The sequence below is a fragment of the Salmo trutta genome, chromosome 15 (genome assembly GCF_901001165.1).
Source record: "Salmo trutta chromosome 15, fSalTru1.1, whole genome shotgun sequence".
NCBI classification, from domain to species: Eukaryota; Metazoa; Chordata; class Actinopteri; order Salmoniformes; family Salmonidae; genus Salmo; species Salmo trutta.
Genome location: NC_042971.1, coordinates 53,335,949 through 53,355,892, shown reverse-complemented (window position 1 = coordinate 53,355,892; position 19,944 = coordinate 53,335,949). Strand labels below are relative to the sequence as shown.

The 19,944-nt window shown below is 47.2% G+C and overlaps 1 protein-coding gene and 1 long non-coding RNA gene across 3 annotated transcripts in view; both read right to left on the bottom strand.

Moving 5' to 3' along the window:
* Positions 1-19,944, bottom strand: part of LOC115149336 (alpha-mannosidase 2) — a 71,871-nt gene that overhangs the window by 12,848 nt on the left and 39,079 nt on the right. For both annotated transcript variants that reach the window (XM_029692123.1, XM_029692122.1), the window contains exons 10-16: positions 13,391-13,576; positions 13,029-13,143; positions 12,404-12,471; positions 12,028-12,193; positions 4,895-5,125; positions 1,682-1,804; positions 1,309-1,423 (exon numbers count right to left, since the gene is read on the bottom strand). In XM_029692123.1, coding sequence (XP_029547983.1) covers positions 1,309-1,423; positions 1,682-1,804; positions 4,895-5,125; positions 12,028-12,193; positions 12,404-12,471; positions 13,029-13,143; positions 13,391-13,576 — 1,004 coding nt within the window. The remainder of the gene's footprint in view (positions 1-1,308; positions 1,424-1,681; positions 1,805-4,894; positions 5,126-12,027; positions 12,194-12,403; positions 12,472-13,028; positions 13,144-13,390; positions 13,577-19,944) is intronic.
* LOC115149337 (uncharacterized) lies at positions 9,042-10,329 on the bottom strand. The gene is made up of 3 exons (XR_003866849.1): positions 9,974-10,329; positions 9,390-9,921; positions 9,042-9,359 (listed from the first exon to the last, which is right to left on the bottom strand). It is a non-coding gene; the product is annotated as an uncharacterized LOC115149337 (long non-coding RNA).

Sequence of the window (19,944 nt, the reverse complement as noted above, 5' to 3'; positions counted from 1 at the left end):
GATATCATTTTACATACCCAATTGAATTAATCCACCGGGGCGGGGAAAAAAAACTGTTGAACAAATTTGCCGCAGTTCTTCATAAAATGATAATAAAAACAGTACATAGCCTTTGGGTAAAAGCCAAAGTGGTAAAGGAAATTGAGTCTGAACATTGAGCCATCAAATAGAGTAATATGAGACCAACATAATGGTGTAACTCTAGTAATAAGTCCCGCAACCTTATCTCCTAAAAGCTGTATACTGTAGCTGTACCTCAGGTCAAAATAGGCAATGAAACCATTCTCTCTATCTTAAGTAAAATCAGCATGGGTGGGTCCAATTAAGGACTGTTTTTCTGTGAGATGACATGTGCACCCTCAGGGTCTCTTTCTCCTGGGTAGCATGACAGCAGCTTCCTCTTTCTCACCAAGCATGCAACCCAACATCACTAATTTTCTCTATGAAAGCAACCGTTCAATGGTATCGCACTGACTAAACCTCTCTCTCTCTCTCTCTCTGAGTGAATCTTCATGTAGCTCATCTACAGACAGATGAAAAGATGAATAGGGTTTTGGATCTTCTCCCACAGAGAAACATTTCAGGATCTTTTGCTATCTTAAGGTTCTGTTTTTCTATCCCTGATACATGTAGGCTACTCTCTACCTATCCAAGGTCCCATGCATTGTCCAGCTTTTCGGTTGATTTTACTATCAATGGTGTAAAGTACTTAAGTAAAAAATAATTTAAAGTACTACTTAAATAGTTTTTGGGGGTATCTGTACTTTACTTTACTATTTATATTTTTGACAACTTTTACTTTTACTTCACTACATTCGAAAAGAAAAAAATGTACTTTTTAGTCCAAACATTTCCCATGACACCCAAAAGTATTTGTTACATTTTGAATGCTTAGCAAGACAGGAAAATGGACCAATTCACACACTTATCAAGAGAACATCAGTGGTCATCCTTACTACCTCTGATCTGGTGGACTCACTAAACACAAATGCTCCGTTTGTAAATTATGTCTCAGTGTTGGAATGTCCCCCTAATATCGATGCATTTTAAAAACACGAAAATTGTGTCGTCTGGTTTGCTTAATATAAGTAATTTGAAATGATTTATACTTTTACTTACGATACTTAAGTATATTTAAAAACAAATACTTTTAGACAAGTAGTATTTTACTGGGTGACTTTCACTTTTACTTGAGTCATTTTTTATTAAGGTATCTTTACTTTACTCAAGTATGAAAATTGGGTACTTTTTCCACCACTGGTTACAATTGTAGATGCATGCACACACACACACAATTTCCATCCTTACCTTGAACGTTATACAGGCGTAGAGTGTGTGTCACGTGATCGAAGGTAGTGGTGATTTCAGAGAACACAGATCCTTTGGTTACCCGTATCACTGGAGGCCGGGCGGGAGAGTACATCTGGAGGAGAACAGAAAATCAATGGGGATCAAATCACTCCTAACACCAGCTCCCATCCATCCTCTGCCAATAATACCTCCTACAGAGAGCATGCTGGTAAGGGAGCACAAATAAGGGCGGGAAGAGAGAGTGGGAAACTGGGGGAGCAGAACAACTGTAAGAGCTGAAGCCTTTATTCTTCACAGGGTTTCAGTACAGCTGCAATGATTCACGTTGACAAAGGAGCATCAATCACGTTTAATAAAGATGTCAGATTACCTTGGCTTCCCCGTCGGGCAGGAACAAGTAGGCTCCGCTTTTATCTCGGTTGCTGGTTGTGCCGTACCACGCAAACTCCACCTTGATCTGGTGTTCTGAGCCGTTCTCTTTCAGCTTCAATCTCTGAGGGTGTCAGTCAGAAGACAGCGGGATTTAACACTTACATCATCACCATTACACTGACAGTTTGGCATCAATGATGAGAGCGAACAGAGCTACCGCTATAATAATAAGACACCTTCTGTATCGTGTGTTGTTGTAGCTGAGCTGATTTGATGAACAATGTGATGAGTACTCATGCCTGAGACTGGAAAGCTCGTATGACATCCCACAACTAATACCTAGGCTTTAGCTCAGAGGAATAATGCAGTCTTGTGTCACACAGACAACCCTGGTTTGATACCCGGTCAGTCCCATTGAGTCTAGAAGTGTGATATATTCCATGCAACCTTTCAGTGCAAAGCCCTATGGGTCACAGTCACTATACGCTTTATGACTCTGGTTCAATGCCCTGCTGTGTAGTGCTATGCTTTACTATGTATGCTATGCAGTGTTGTGCAGTGCTATGCTTTACCGTACTACTAATGCTGACCGTGTAAAACAGCACATTTCACTGCACCTATCTGGTGTATGTGACAATAAAACATCTGTGATCTGAACTATGCTGTGCTCTGCTGTGCTGTGCTATGCTATGCTGTGCTAAGCTTTGCTATCAGGGCATAAAATGTACTTTTTGGTCCACCAACTACTGTGGCAGGTAGATTTAAAAATCTACAAGCCACTCAGAGTTTTACCAACCAAAATACACTGCTCAAAAAAATAAAGGGAACACTTAAACAACACATCCTAGATCTGAATGAAAGAAATAATCTTATTAAATACTTTTTTCTTTACATAGTTGAATGTGCTGACAACAAAATCACACAAAAATAATCAATGGAAATCCAATTTATCAACCCATGGAGGTCTGGATTTGGAGTCACACTCAAAATGAAAGTGGAAAACCACACTACAGGCTGATCCAACTTTGATGTAATGTCCTTAAAACAAGTCAAAATGAGGCTCAGTAGTGTGTGTGGCCTCCATGTGCCTGTATGACCTCCCTACAACGCCTGGGCATGCTCCTGATGAGGTGGCGGATGGTCTCCTGAGAGATCTCCTCCCAGACCTGGACTAAAGCATCCGCCAACTCCGGGACAGTCTGTGGTGCAACGTGGCGTTGGTGGATGGAGCGAGACATGATGTCCCAGATGTGCTCAATTGGATTCAGGTCTGGGGAACGGGCATCAATGCCTTCCTCTTGCAGGAACCATAGCATCAATGCCTTCCTCTTGCAGGAACTGCTGACACACTCCAGCCACATGAGGTCTAGCATTGTCTTGCATTAGGAGGAACCCAGGGCCAACTGCACCAGCATATGGTCTCACAAGGGGTCTGAGGATCTCATCTTGGTACCTAATGGCAGTCAGGCTACCTCTGGCGAGCACATGGAGGGCTGTGTGCGGCCCCCCAAAGAAAGGCCACCCCACACCATGACTGACCCACCGAAAAACCGGTCATGCTGGAGGATGTTGCAGGCAGCAGAACGTTCTCCACGGCGTCTCCAGACTCTGTCACGTGCTCAGTGTGAACCTGCTTTCATCTGTGAAGAGCACAGGGCGCCAGTGGCGAATTTGCCAATCTTGGTGTTCTCTGGCAAATGCCAAACGTCCTGCACGGTGTTGGGCTGTAAGCACAACCCCCACCTGTGGACGTCGGGCCCTCATACCACCCTCATGGAGTCTGTTTCTGACCGTTTGAGCAGACGCATGCACATTTGTGGCCTGCTGGAGGTCATTTTGCAGGGCTCTGGCAGTGCTCCTCCTGCTCCTCCTTGCACAAAGGCGGAGGTAGCGGTCCTGCTGCTGGGTTGTCGCCCTCCTACGGCCTCCTCCACGTCTCCTGATGTACTGACCTGTCTCCTGGTAGCGCCTCCATGCTCTGGACACTACGCTGACAGACACAGCAAACCTTCTTGCCACAGCTCGCATTGATGTGCCATCCTGGATGAGCTGCACTACCTGAGCCACTTGTGTGGGTTGTAGACTCCGTCTCATGCTACCACTAGAGTGAAAGCACCGCCAGCATTCAAAAGTGACCAAAACATCAGCCAGGAAGCATAGGAACTGAGAAGTGGTCTGTGGTCCCCACCTGCAGAACCACTCCTTTATTGGGGGTGTCTTGCTAATTGCCTATAATTTCCACCTGTTGTCTATTGCATTTGCACAACAGCATGTGAAATTTATTGTCAATCAGTGTTGCTTCCAAAGTGGACAGTTTGATTTCACAGAAGTGTGATCGACTTGGAGTTAAATTGTGTTGTTTAAGTGTTCCCTTTATTTTTTTGAGCAGTATATTTCCCCCCCACTAAAATTACACCAACAAAACACAGAAAAAACAGATGAGCATGCTTTGTAATGTTTCTAAAACAAGAAATGTATTACTAGTAAGAAGTAATGTGGTATATTGTTTCAAAATTTTTTTGGTGACCTGTGTCTTTTAACCAAAATATCACAGATGAGAAAAAAAGTTTTGAGGTTACCGCGGTAGCGTGTCTGGAGTCATGTTTGTGTCTGTGAGATTGAGTTTGACTAGTAGAAGCGTTGTCTCCTCTTATCTAACAGTTGAAACTCAAACATCAAAAAAACGACCTAGCTTGTGAACAAAACCATTTAAATAGCCAAGAAATACAAGGACAAAGTCTCACTTCAGTAAACTTTAGTTTCACGTAAATTAGGCCGACTTGTATGCCTGTGTGCAGCGCTTCTAAAAATGAATCTTTCACTTAGCTCTTCACGTGTGCACAGCCCCCAGCCAGGCAGTGTTGCAGCACGAGATAAGCTATGTAGGATTTGTAGTTCTTTGACTTTATGCGATTCATTTAGCAGCTATAAAACAAAACTGCAGAAATACTTTGAAAACAGCTACTGCAGCATTTATTTTACTATAAATGCGATCATGCTTTTTATTCACAAATGCGAGTGAAATGCTTGCACTGTGGAGCCCTGACCACTCGCCAACATGGCTGGTGAAATGGACGTCTTACCCGCCAATGCCAAAATCTACCCGGATTTGGCAGGTGTCGGGTGTTAATTTTAGGCCCTGTTTGCTATGCTGTGCTGTGCTGTGCTATGCTGTGCAAAGCTTTGATATGCTGTGCTGTGCATGGCTTACCTCCATCAGGCCGGTGGTGGGGGAGCTCCAGATCTGGAGGTGGGGGTTGTGGATGCTGAGGGGGGTGGAGGCGTCCTGGGGAATGTTGACGGTGAAGTGCTTCATGTTGACGGATAGTTCGCCGCCTTGCCTGAGGAAAACATACTCTGCCGTCTCCGCCCCGCCGTTCACAGCCGTACTCAACTGGTACAGCCCAAGACCCAACGCTGGCACCTGAGCTACGAAGGACAACTGCCCGGGAGAGAAAACACCAATATATGAGATAATGTGAAAAGAAAGCATAAACAACAGAAAACGTCTCTGTTTCACCACAAAATGGCAATACATTGATGATCAATCTCTAGTCCAAACTGAAAAGCACAGCTTTGTGTTTCTGCATCCATACACATATACCATATACTACCCGCCTGATACTCCCTGACACTACCTGACACTACCTGATACTACCTGCCTGACACTACCTGATACTACTTGATACTACCTGCCTGATGCTCCCTGACAATACCTGATACTACTTGATACTACCTGCCTGATACTCCCTGACAATACCTGATACTACTTGATACTACCTGCCTGATACTGCCTGACACTACCTGATACTACCTTCCTGATACTGCCTGACACTACCTGATACTACCTGATATTAGCTGATATTGCCTGACACTACCTGCCTGATACTACCTTCCTGATACTGCCTGACACTACCTGATACTACCTGATATTAGCTGATATTGCCTGACACTACCTGCCTGATACTACCTGATACTAGCTGATACTGCCTGACACTACCTGATACTACCCGATACTGCCTGACACTACCTGCCTGATACTACCTGATGCTAGCTGATACTGCCTGACACTACCTGATACTACCTGACAATACCTGCCTGATACTACCTTCTCTATGCATCTCCTACCAGTCCTCACTCACCTGCTTCTCTATGCGTCCCCTACCAGTCCTCACTCACCTGCTTCTCTATGCGTCCCCTACCAGTCCTCACTCACCTGCTTCTCTCTGCATCCCCTACCAGTCCTCACTCACCAGCTTCTCTCTGCATCCCCTACCAGTCCTCACTCACCTGCTTCTCTCTGCATCCCCTACCAGTCCTCACTCACCTGCTTCTCTCTGCATCCCCTACCAGTCCTCACTCACCTGCTTCTCTCTGCATCTCCTACCAGTCCTCACTCACCTGCTTCTCTCTGCATCTCCTACCAGTCCTCACTCACCTGCTTCCTTCTGCACCTCCTACCAGTCCTCACTCACCTGCTTCTCTCTGCATCCCCTACCAGTCCTCACTCACCTGCTTCTCTCTGCATCTCCTACCAGTCCTCACTCACCTGCTTCTCTCTGCATCTCCTACCAGTCCTCACTCACCTGCTTCTCTCTGCATCCCCTACCAGTCCTCACTCACCTGCTTCTCTCTGCATCTCCTACCAGTCCTCACTCACCTGCTTCCTTCTGCACCTCCTACCAGTCCTCACTCACCTGCTTCTCTATGCATCCCCTACCAGTCCTCACTCACCTGCTTCCTTCTGCACCTCCTACCAGTCCTCACTCACCTGCTTCTCTATGCATCCCCTACCAGTCCTCACTCACCTGCTTCTCTATGCATCCCCTACCAGTCCTCACTCACCTGCTTCTCTATGCATCCCCTACCAGTCCTCACTCACCTGCTTCTCTATGCATCCCCTACCAGTCCTCACTCACCTGCTTCTCTCTGCATCCCCTACCAGTCCTCACTCACCTGCTTCTCTCTGCATCTCCTACCAGTCCTCACTCACCTGCTTCTCTCTGCATCTCCTACCAGTCCTCACTCACCTGCTTCTCTCTGCATCTCCTACCAGTCCTCACTTACCTACTTCTCTCCGTCTGCTCTTCATGCGCGTCTATTCCTCCGTCAGTTTAAAGAATATATAATTTAGCCGTGATGGCGAGCATGGATGTAAACCCAGATGAGTCTTTTTACATTTGTTCAATTGGAGCAGCGTGCAAAGTGAGCAATGTTGTTGATACATTGTTATAACCAAGAGCACTGACTAGTCTGAGTAGACTTTGCAAGTTCACTGCCATGCAGCCTCTGAGTGACAGGCATGCTTGCAGCTTTACAACAAAGAAAACAGCTTGTCGGTTATAACGGTTAAAACAATATGACCATGTTTTTTATTTTATTTATTTTTTATTTAACCTTTATTTAACTAGGCTAGTCATTTAAGAACACATTCTTATTTACAATGACGCCCGACCAAAAGGCAAAAGGCCTCCTGTGGGGACGGGGGCTGGGATTAAAAATATAAATAAATTAAATCAAAATATAGGACAAAACACACATCACGACAAGAGACAACACTACATAAAGAGAGACCTAAGACAACAACATAACATGGCAGCAACACATGACAACACAGCATGGCAGCAACACAACATGACAACAACATGGTAGGAACACAACATGGTAGCAGCACTAAACAGGGTACATACATTATTGGGCACAGACAACAGCACAAAGGGCATGAAGGTAGAGACAACAATACACCACACAAAGCACCATATTACCAGAGATGCCTTTTTTCTTTCTATTGGGATTCACGCGCATTTTATATAATTTCACAAACCATGTTGCAGTCTGTTTTAAACTAATCCCAGGTCGCTAATTATTGGTTTGATAACAAACAACGTTGTTCAGCTAACAATCTGGTAAATTGACAGTAGGTCTAGGCAAATTTTATAGGCACAGGAAGAAAGGAAAAGGGTCTGCTACTCATCTAATGTAAGACTAAACTAGATCAACAATCTATTTATTTCCAGCGCTCCTTAAATACTGTTTGGTGCTTAACGTTTAAAAATTTGGGCTCAGTGTGTGTATGTGTATTTGTGGGAGAGAGAGAGAGTGGTGTGTGTGTGTGTGTGTGCGTGTGTGGGAGGGAGGGAGAGTGAGTGAATGTGTCTGTTAACTTCCATTCCTGCACCCAAATCACAGGTAAGCCTTTGCAAATATGAGCAAATCAGCCATTATACAGAGTATTCTATTATACACTCAACAGTGTGAAGTTAAATTCAATGTGCTGTATTGAGTAGAAGTTGTGAATTTCCGTGACAAGCATCAGGGAAGGGGCGAGCAGGATGCTAGGTCACAGATTTTTTTCCCACCGTGGTATCCCAATGATAGTCGGTATCGTGATAATGTTGGTATCGTGACCTGATACTGCGTGATAATACCTGATACTGCCTGCCTTACTACCTGATACTGCCAGATACTGCATGATAATACCTGATACTTCCTGATATTACCTGATATGACCTGATACTACCTGATACTGCATGATACTACCTGATACTGCCTGATACTGCATGATAATACCTGATACTTCCTGATATTACCTGATACTGCCTGCCTGACATTACCTGATACTGCTTGATACTACCTGATACTGCATGATACTACCTGATACTGCCTGATACTGCCTGATATGACCTGATACTACCTGATACTGCATGATACTACCTGATACTGCCTGATACTACCTGATACTGCATGATACTACCTGATACTGCATGATACTGCCTGATATGACCTGATACTGCGTGATAATACCTGATACTGCCTGCCTTACTACCTGATACTGCCAGATACTGCCAGATACTGTCAGATACTGCCTGATACTGCCTGATACTGCTTGATACGGCTTGATAGTACCTGAAACTGCATGATACTGCCTGATATGACCTGATACTGCATGATACTACCTCATACTGCCTGCCTTACTACCTGATACTGCCTGCCTTACTACCTGATACTGTCAGATACTGCCTGATATTACCTGATACTGCTTGAAACGGCTTGATACTACCTGAAACTGCCTGATACGACCTGATACTGCCTGATATTATCTGATACTGCCTGCCTTACTACCTGATACTGCCTGCCTTACTACCTTATACTGCCAGATACTGCAACATAATACCTGATACTGCCTGATATCACCTGACACTGCCTGCCTGACATTACCTGATACTGCTTGATACTACCTGATACTGCCTGATATTACCTGATACTGCCTGCCTGACATTACCTGATACTGCTTGATACTACCTGATACTGCCTGATATGACCTCATACTACCTGATACTGCCTGATATGACCTGATACTGCCTGCCTTACTACCTGATACTGTCAGATACTGCCTGATATTACCTGATACTGCTTGAAACGGCTTGATACTACCTGAAACTGCCTGATACGACCTGATACTGCCTGATATTATCTGATACTGCCTGCCTTACTACCTGATACTGCCTGCCTTACTACCTGATACTGCCAGATACTGCAACATAATACCTGATACTGCCTGATATCACCCGACACTGCCTGCCTGACATTACCTGATACTGCTTGATACTACCTGATACTGCCTGATATTACCTGATACTGCCTGCCTGACATTACCTGATACTGCTTGATACTACCTGATACTGCCTGATATAACCTCATACTACCTGATACTGCCTGATATGACCTCATACTACCTGATACTGCCTGATATGACCTGATACTGCATGATAATACCTGATACTGCCTGCCTTACTACCTGATACTGCCAGATACTGTCAGATACTGCATGATACTGCCTGATACTGCCTGATATGACCTGATACTGCATGATACTACCTCATACTGCCTGCCTTACTACCTGATACTGCCAGACACTGCATGATACTACCTGATACTGCCTGATACTGCTTGATACTACCTGATACTGCCTGATATTACCTGATACTGCCTGCCTGACATTACCTGATACTGCTTGATACTACCTGATACTGCCTGATATGACCTCATACTACCTGATACTGCCTGATATGACCTGATACTGCATGATAATACCTGATACTGCCTGCCTTACTACCTGATACTGTCAGATACTGCCTGATATTACCTGATACTGCTTGAAACGGCTTGATACTACCTGAAACTGCCTGATACGACCTGATACTGCCTGATATTATCTGATACTGCCTGCCTTACTACCTGATACCGCCTGCCTTACTACCTGATACTGCCAGATACTGCAACATAATACCTGATACTGCCTGCCTTACTACCTGATACTGCCAGATACTGCAACATAATACCTGATACTGCCTGATATTACCTGACACTGCCTGCCTGACATTACCTGATACTGCTTGATACTACCTGATACTGCCTGATATTACCTGATACTGCCTGCCTGACATTACCTGATACGGCTTGATACTACCTGATACTGCCTGATATGACCTCATACTACCTGATACTGCCAGATACTGTCAGATACTGCATGATACTGCCTGATACTGCCTGATATGACCTGATACTGCATGATACTACCTCATACTGCCTGCCTTACTACCTGATACTGCCAGACACTGCATGATACTACCTGATACTGCCTGATATTACCTGATACTGCTTGATACTACCTGATACTGCCTGATATTACCTGATACTGCCTGCCTGACATTACCTGATACTGCTTGATACTACCTGATACTGCATGATACTACCTGATACTGCCTGATACTGCCTGATATGACCTGATACTACCTGATACTACATGATACTACCTGATACTGCGTGATACTGCCTGATATGACCTGATACTGCATGATAATACCTGATACTGCCTGCCTTACTACCTGATACTGCCAGATACTGTCAGATACGGCCTGATACTGCCTGATACTGCTTGATACGGCTTGATACTGCATGATACTACCTGATACTGCCTGATATGACCTGATACTACCTGATACTGCATGATACTACCTGATACTGCCTGATACTGCCTGATATGACCTGATACTGCGTGATAATACCTGATACTGCCTGCCTTACTACCTGATACTGCCAGATACTGTCAGATACGGCCTGATACTGCCTGATACTGCTTGATACGGCTTGATACTACCTGAAACTGCATGATACTGCCTGATATGACCTGATACTGCATGATACTACCTAATACTGCCTGCCTTACTACCTGATACTGCCAGATACTGCATGATACTACCTGATTCCGCCTGATATTACCTGATACTGCTTGATACTACCTTATACTGCCTGATATGACCTGATACGGCTTGATACTACCTGAAACTGCATGATACTGCCTGATATGACCTTATACTGCCTGATATTACCTGATACTGCCTGATATTACTACCTTATACTGCCTGATATGACCTGATACTGCCTGATATGACCTGATACTGCCTGCCTTACTACCTGATACTGCCTGCCTTACTACCTGATACTGCCAGATAATACCTGATACTGCCTGATATCACCTGATACTGCCTGCCTGACATTACCTGATACTGCTTGATACTGCCTGATACTGCATGATACTACCTGATACTGCCTGATATGCCTGATACTACCTGATACTGCATGATAATACCTGATACTGCCTGATATTACCTGATACTGCCTGCCTTACTACTTGATACTGCCAGATACTGCATGATAATACCTGATACTGCCTGATATCACCTGATACTGCCTGCCTGACATTACCTGATACGGCCTGATACTGCCTGATACTGCTTGATACGGCTTGATACTACCTGAAACTGCATGATACTGCCTGATATGACCTGATACTGCATGATACTACCTAATACTGCCTGCCTTACTACCTGATACTGCCAGATACTGCATGATACTACCTGATTCCGCCTGATATTACCTGATACTGCTTGATACTACCTTATACTGCCTGATATGACCTGATACGGCTTGATACTACCTGAAACTGCATGATACTGCCTGATATGACCTTATACTGCCTGATATTACCTGATACTGCCAGCCTTACTACCTGATACTGCCAGATACTGCATGATAATACCTGATACTGTCTGATATTACCTGATACTGCTTGATACTACCTGATATGGCGTGATAATACTTGTTACTGCCTGTCTGACGTTATCTGATACTGCCTGATATTACCTGATACTACCTGATACTCGTATTATCATTCATGAATTTGAAGCTTAATAAAAAACAATTGATGTAAGGGATTAACCTGGATAAATAAAGGATATACAAAAATAATTGATAACAAAACAATGTAACAGACACTCATACCTGGAAGGCCTCTGTGGAAGCTGTGGTGTAGTCGTCCCAGACCGCGCTAATCTGAGCGGGGATGGGGTGACCGTGGTCCGTGATCACACACACGTGGGGCGTGTTCACGTACACGGTCACCACTGACGTGCGGTCCTGCTCCGTGGGGTTGTAGACGACCACAGACCTGGGGGAAAAAGATATGTTGGTACAAGCTGCTAATGTTTTGATCTGATAAGTCTGAAAGTACAGACACATATCCAGACAAAACTGTTCAACCTGACCAGACTATAACTTCCTATACTTTTTCTAAGACATATTTGGAATATGAAAGGGGTCATAATATCAGCCAGAATGTTGTGAGGGAAAAGGGAGTAATATTTGTACAGCGACATACCTAGGGTTTGAGCTGATTTTCAGAACGTTTTTTCGAGGCAGGGCATCTTGAGCAGGCTGGATGTCATCCTGAGAGAAATTTGCATGAGATTGAGTTGATTTGCAAAATAACATATCTGATGTAGCTTCACCAACACACAGTCCACAGACTATTTTCAATTCTTTGAGACACATTTGAAAAATGTATTTAATTTTGTTGTTGTGGTATTGGCTGCCGCTTTTGGGAATTGAGAAGCTATTTAAGCGTCTAAGGCTCATTCACTTCCCAATACAAATTTCATTAGGTTGGGGTGAGTGAGATTCATATCAAGCGTATTTTCAGCTGCTGTAGCAAAACGACGAAGTGGAAGAGGTTACATTCCTCTGAAAATTGATGTTGACTTCCTGCCGGGGCAATTTGCATATTAAAATCCTGATGTTGTGCCTGCTTGAGGGATTTTGTCGAAGGTAGAGTATGGTAAATAAACACTTCAAAAGGTAGCTACTGCGTGCACTTCACTCCCTGTACCACCACCATCAACCGTCCCCCTTTGAAAATCCCTCTACTAATCTGAAAATGTTGCTATGCACAACCAACACCCTTGTTTCAACACCGAAATTAAAACACCAATGCTATTTTTACTCACCATTTGAAGAAAGGCTTTTGATGGATTGTGACTGTATGCACTTTTGTCCTTTAACACCAGCCAGTGAGCGGAGTTGACAATCACATGGTTCAAATTCAAAATGGAATGAAACAACCTGAGAAGAGAGAATTGTTTTTAGTAAATGCCCAGAGGAAAGCAGTCAAAGCTCCGAGTCAAATAGTGTTTCACTTTCATTCAACCAATGTCTACGTCCCGACGCTGAATACAGTATAATCACTAAACCATGTCAGTGCAATCCATTTAACTCGTGACTAATCAGTGTGTCCATGTCTACACTGCATCTCTCCCAATCAAATAAGACGATGAAAACAAATAAAACAAGTAATAAAACAGAGTGATACCTGGTACCGTAGTCGATCACTACCATGTCCTTGCCGGTGCCTGTGATGGCGTCATGGTGCTGGAACAAGCCCAGGTTCCTCCTGGCTTCAGTGAGCAGTCTGTTGTTCTCCACAGCTGGGAAATCATTCAGCTTCCTAAACCTCTGAATATTAGCCAGGGTCAGGGAGTAAAGGATCTCAGCTGCCCTGAAGGACAGACAAAGGGAATAGTTATTTTCTTCACATGAGTTTTCCTTTCCATGGCACCAAGACAAAGACAGACATGGGTTGTGTTCATTAGGGAGAAATGTTTTAAATGGTGAGATGCCATGTAATTTGAATCTGAATTTGACCAATAATAATAAAAAAAAAAATCCTGTTGCAAAACATTGTGCAGTCCTGAACACGACCCATGTTCACTGATAGACAAATAGTTGTTGATATAGGGGTTCATCATGGACCAAGAGATAAGTAAAGTACTCCAAATTGACTACAGTTGGAAATCTCCAGTATTTGATTGCAATCAGAGTCTCAGCTTGTGTTATTGAACCCATTTAACCCCCGAGCTACAACAATGAAAAATGAGATGCTCGGCTCACAAAATAGAGATTTTCTCATTATCCCTAAAGTATCAAGGAAAACAGCTGGCAGATGAGGCTTTTCGTAAACTGCTCCAGCCTTGTGAAATGAACTGTTAGTTGCTATCAGGGAATCAGAGACAACCAGTGTTACCATTTCTAATTCTGAGATTGTTTCAGCCCAGTAGAAGCCCTGCCACTTGTTTTGGTATAGAGCTGAGTGATGGAACTGGGAGAATCAATGTAAGCACTCTTAAAGTCATAGGCCAGTTTTTTTTACTGCTGTGTAACTTGTTTACAGCTTTTTCTCTCGATATTTGATTGTGCATCTTGATCACCGTACTATGTCCTATGTGTCTAACTGTGTCCTTCTAGATTGTTCTAAATTGACAATGGCAGAGCAACACCTCTTGTTTGTGGTAGATCTTTAAGAAAATCATATTTTAACACGAAAACCAAAATATTTGATCAATCTAAGGACAATCATGTACCTATCTCTAAGTCTTTGAGCAAGAACAGGACTGGGGAGCCCTAGGATTTCAATGCACTGACTGCATCTTGAGAGCTTCTCACATAAAACAATACACTGAGGCGACTGACCCAAACATACCATGTAAAAAGCCAATAGTACTGCCTCCTTTCACAGAGAAAGACATATTTACAGAACAAGACAATGACTATGAAGGGAACATCTCTTTCAGAGAATTGAGGAGGAGAGCAGGCAGACCTACATCTATACACATACTGTGCACAGTCTTGTTTGCAGCTTGAAAGCAGTCACCGGTTGAGTACTAAGACTAATTTAACGACTTTGTTGTGATTACCCATTTCCCTTCCTATATTTAGACACCATCAAATGCAAATACAGTCATGTGTTTGAAGAAAATGCACGAATCCATCCATACAATATCTGTTGGTATACTGAATCTAACATAAATTCCTTTCTGTTATGAAGTTGAACCATTCAAGCATAACAATAGACGCTTACACAATCTTGAGACCTCAACAGGTCAGAACAGATTCAAAGTTCAAACGGACTTAAACTCTTTCTCTGCTGAAACTTATCTCACGTGGTATTTCTCTGCTGAAACCTTTCTCACGTGTGTCACAATTCCTACCGACGGTGGCGCCCCCTCCTGCTCGGGTGGCGCTCGGCGGTCGTCGTCACCGGCCTATTAGCTACCACCGATTCCCTTTTTGTTTTTTCCTTTTTTTATGTTTTCTCACCTGCCCTGAGTTAGTCATTAAGAGGGCTATTTAGTTCAGCTGGCCCGCTCCCTATTGTGCGGGATTGTCTTTCTGTGTGTCGACTGCGTTTTGTTCGACTGTGCTTGTCGAGTGTATTTTCCCTGTTGTTGGGAAACCTTTTATTTTGTGCTTGTGGTTTATTAAAATTACCACACAGTGTTCGCTGCTTCCTGCGCTTCTTTCCGCCACACAACAGACAAGCCGTTACAGAATCCCGCACCACAAAGAGCATGGAATCAGCGGGAGCAGCGGGCACTCCACTACCCTCGATGGAGGAACGTGTCCTTCATAATACATCGGTCCTGCATCGCATCGGATCCGCCATGGACCAGATGATGGAGAGGATGGACCGATGGGAGAGGAGTGGTATCCTCTTTCCACCTTCACCCCCCCCATACAACCATCTCCTCCTCCTACGACGTCTGGCTCTGGCGCGCTTCGCCTGGCACTCCCGAGGGAGTACGATGGGACGGCAGCTGGGTGCAAGGGGTTTCTTCTCCAGTTAGAGTTGTACCTGGCCACCGTCAGACCTGCTCCTACAGGAGAGGAGAGCGTGAGTGCCCTCGTTTCCTGCCTGACGGGCCGAGCTCTGGAGTGGGCTAATGTGGTCTGGAACGCTCCAGACTCGGCGAGGGACCACTACCCAGAGTTCACCCGCCGCTTTCAGGCTGTTTTCGACCACCCCCCCGAAGGTAGAGCGGCGGGTGAACGGCTGTTCCACCTCAGGCAGGAGACGAGGAGCGCTCAAGACTTCGTGCTGGAGTTTTAGAACCTTGGCTGCTGGAGCGGGATGGAATGACAGGGCCCTCATAGACCACTACCGGTGTAGTCTCCGGGCGGACGTCCGCAGGGAGCTGGCCTGTAGGGACACCAATCTATCCCTGGACGAACTCATTGATATGTCCATACGGTTGGACAATTTGCTGGCTGCCCGCGGGCGTTCGGAGAGGGTCCTGCCCGTTCCACCCCCGTGCACCCCCGCCCCTACCCCTATGGAGGTAGGGGGGGCCGTGCCAAGGGGCACCGGAGGAGGTGGCTCCTCCTGCACCAGCTGTGGTCGGAGAGGACACACGGCCGACCGGTGCTGGAGGAGCCAGTCTGGGAGTCGAGAAGGCAGGCAGAACACTTCTCGGTCACCTCAGGTGAGTCAGCACCAGATTCGCCCAGAACCCCCTGTTGGTCATGTGTTTTTGCCTGTTTCATTTTCTAAATGTTTTCCCTCTTCCCAGCATAGGGCGCTAGTCGATTCAGGCGCAGCTGGGAACTTTATGGACCGTGGACTTGCCATTAAGCTGGGCATTCCACGGGTGCCGATAGATTCCCCCTTCCCCGTGCACTCCTTAGATAGCCGACCATTAGGGTCAGGGCTAGTCAGGGAGTGTACGGTGCCGCTGGACATGGTAACGCTGGGGAATCATAAGGAAAGCATTAACTTTTTTCTTATTGATTCACCTGCGTTTCCGGTGGTGCTGGTGGTCCCCTGGCTGGCTGGTCACAATCCCCTCATTTTGTGGAAACAGGGGGTTCTCCAGGGGTGGTCGGAGGAGTGTTCAGGGAGGTGTCTAGGAGTTTCCATAGGTGCCACGTCGGTGGAGAGGCCAGACCAGGTGTCCACCGTGCGCATTCCCCCTGAATACGCCGATTTGGCGATCGCTTTTTGTAAAAAGAGAGCGAGTAAATTACCACCTCATCGACAAGGGGATTGTGTGATAGATCTCCAGGTTAACGCTGCGCTTCCCAGGAGTCACGTGTACCCCTTGTCACAAGAGGAGACGGCGGCTATGGAGACATACGTCACGGAATCCTTGGGACAGGGGTACATTCGGCCCTCCATCTCACCCGCTTCCTCGAGTTTCTTTTTTGTGAAGAAAAAGGAGGGAGGTCTGCGTCCGTGCATTGATTATAGAGGTCTAAACGCGATCACGGTGGGGCTTAGTTACCCACTACCTCTTATCGCTACGGCGGTGGAATCATTTCATGGAGCACAGTTCTTCACAAAATTGGATCTCAGGAGCGCGTATAACCTGGTGCGTATCAAGAAGGGAGATGAGTGGAAAACCGCCTTTAGTACCACATCAGGCCATTATGAGTACCTCGTCATGCCGTATGGGTTGAAAAATGCTCCAGCCGTCTTTCAATCCTTTGTTGACGAGATTCTCAGGGACCTGCACGGGCAGGGCGGGATTGTCTATATCGATGACATTCTGATATATTCCGCCACCCGCTCCGCGCATGTGTCCCTGGTGCGCAAGGTGCTTGGTAGACTGCTGGAGCATGACCTATACGTTAAGGCTGAGAAGTGTGAGTTTTTCAAACGAGCCGTCTCCTTTCTGGGTTATCGCATTTCCACCACGGGGGTGGTGATGGAGTGTGACCGCGTTAAGGCCGTGCGTAATTGGCCGACTCCAACCACGGTGAAGGAAGTGCAGCGGTTCTTGGGCTTTGCCAACTACTACCGGAGGTTTATCCGGGGGTTTGGCCAGGTAGTGGCTCCCATTACCTCACTGCTGAAGCCCCCCCGGCGCGTTTGAGATGGTCGACGGAGGAGGACGGAGCCTTCAAGAAGTTGAAGACACTGTTCACCGACGCGCCCGTGTTGGCGCACCCGGACCCGTCTTTAGTGTTCGTAGTAGAGGTGGACGCATCCGAGGCTGAGGTGGGTGCCGTGCTATCACAGCGCTCGGGTGGGCCACCGAAACTCCGCCCCTGCGCTTTCTTCTCAAGGAAGCTCAGTTCGGCGGAGCGTAACTACGATGTGGGGGACAGGGAGTTGCTAGCGGTAGTCAAAGCCTTGAGGGTGTGGCGACACTGGCTTGAGGGGCCTAAGCACCCCTTTCTCATCTGGACCGACCACCGAAACCTGGAGTACATCCGGGCAGCGAGGAGACTGAATCCACGTCAGGCAAGGTGGGCCATGTTCTTCGCCCGGTTTAGGTTTACCATCTCATATAGACCGGGTTCCCTTAATACTAAAGCTGACGCGCTGTCCCGTCTGTATGACACGGATGACCGACCCATCGATCCAACTCCCATCATTCCAGCGTCTAGGCTGGTGGCACCAGTGGTGTGGGAGGTGGACGCGGACATCAAGCGGGCACTGGTGTTGGAACCTGCGCCTGCGCAGGTGCCCGTGGGGCGCAGGTATGTGCCGCTCGATGATCGCGATCGGTTGATTCGGTGGGCGCACACGCTACCTGCGGCGGGTCATCCTGGTGTAGAGAGGACAGTGCGGAGTCTAAGGGGGAAGTATTGGTGGCCCACCTTGGCTGAGGACGTGAGGTCGTATGTCTCTTCCTGTTCGGTGTGTGCCCAGAGTAAGGCTCCTAGGCATTTACCGAGAGGGAAGTTACAGCCCCTCCCCGTTCCACAACGGCCATGGTCGCACCTGTCTATCGACTTCCTGACAGATCTTCCCCCCTCTCAGGGGAACACTGCGATTCTGGTGGTTGTGGATCGGATTTCTAAGTCCTGCCGTCTCCTCCCTTTGCCCGGTCTCCCTACGGCCCTGCAGACTGCGGAGGCCCTATTTACCCACGTCTTCCGGCACTACGGGGTGCCGGAGGATATTGTCTCTGATCGGGGTTCCCAGTTCACATCCAGGGTCTGGAAGGCGTTTATGGAGCGGCTGGGGGTCTCGGTCAGTTTAACCTCCGGTTATCACCCCGAGAGCAATGGGCAGACGGAGAGGGTGAACCAGGAGGTGGGCAGGTTCCTGAGGTCGTATTGCCGGGACCGGCCAGGGGAGTGGGCGAGGTATATTCCCTGGGCAGAGTTAGCCCAGAACTCACTTCGCCACTCCTCTACTAACATGTCACCCTTCCAATGTGTGTTAGGGTACCAGCCGGTCCTGGCCCCATGGCACCAGAGCCAGACCGAGGCTCCTGCGGTGGAGGACTGGGTTCAGCACTCCAAGGAGACCTGGAAAGCAGTACAGGACTCACTGAAGGAGGCCAGTGCTAGGCAGAAAAGGAGTGCTGACCGCCACCGCAGTGAGGCGCCGGTGTTCGCAGTGAGGCGCCGGTGTTCGCACCGGGTGACAGGGTCTGGCTCTCGACCCGGAACCTGTCCCTCCTTGTGCCCTGCCGGAAGCTGGGGCCGCAGTGTGTGGGGCCCTTCAAAGTCCTGAGGAGGATAAACGAGGTGTGTTATCGGTTGCAACTCCCTTCCTATTACCGTATTAACCCCTCGTTTCATGTGTCTCTCCTCAGGTCGGTGGTGGCTGGTCCCCTACAAGAAGATGAGGTGCCGGAGGTCCCTCCACCCCCCCTGGACATCGGGGGGTCCCCGGCGTACAGTGTAAGGGCCATTCTGGACTCGAGACGCCGGGCGGGGGGCCTGCAGTACCTCGTGGACTGGGAGGGGTACGGCCCGGAGGAGAGGTGCTGGGTGCCGGCGGAGGACGTCTTGGACCCATCCATGTTGAAGGAGTTCCACCGCCTCCGTCCGGATCGCCCTGCGCCTCGTCCTCCGGGTCGGCCTCGAGGCCGGTGTCGGCGCGCTGCAGGAGCCGCGCGTCAGGAGGGGGGTACTGTCACGATTCCTAACGACGGTGGCGCCCCCTCCTGCTCGGGTGGCGCTCGGCGGTCGTCGTCACCGGCCTATTAGCTACCACCGGTTCCCTTTTTGTTTTTCCCTTTGTTTATGTTTTCTCACCTGCCCTGAGTTAGTCATTAAGAGGGCTATTTAGTTCAGCTGGCCCGCTCCCTATTGAGCGGGATTGTCTTTCTGTGTGTCGACTGCGTTTTGTTC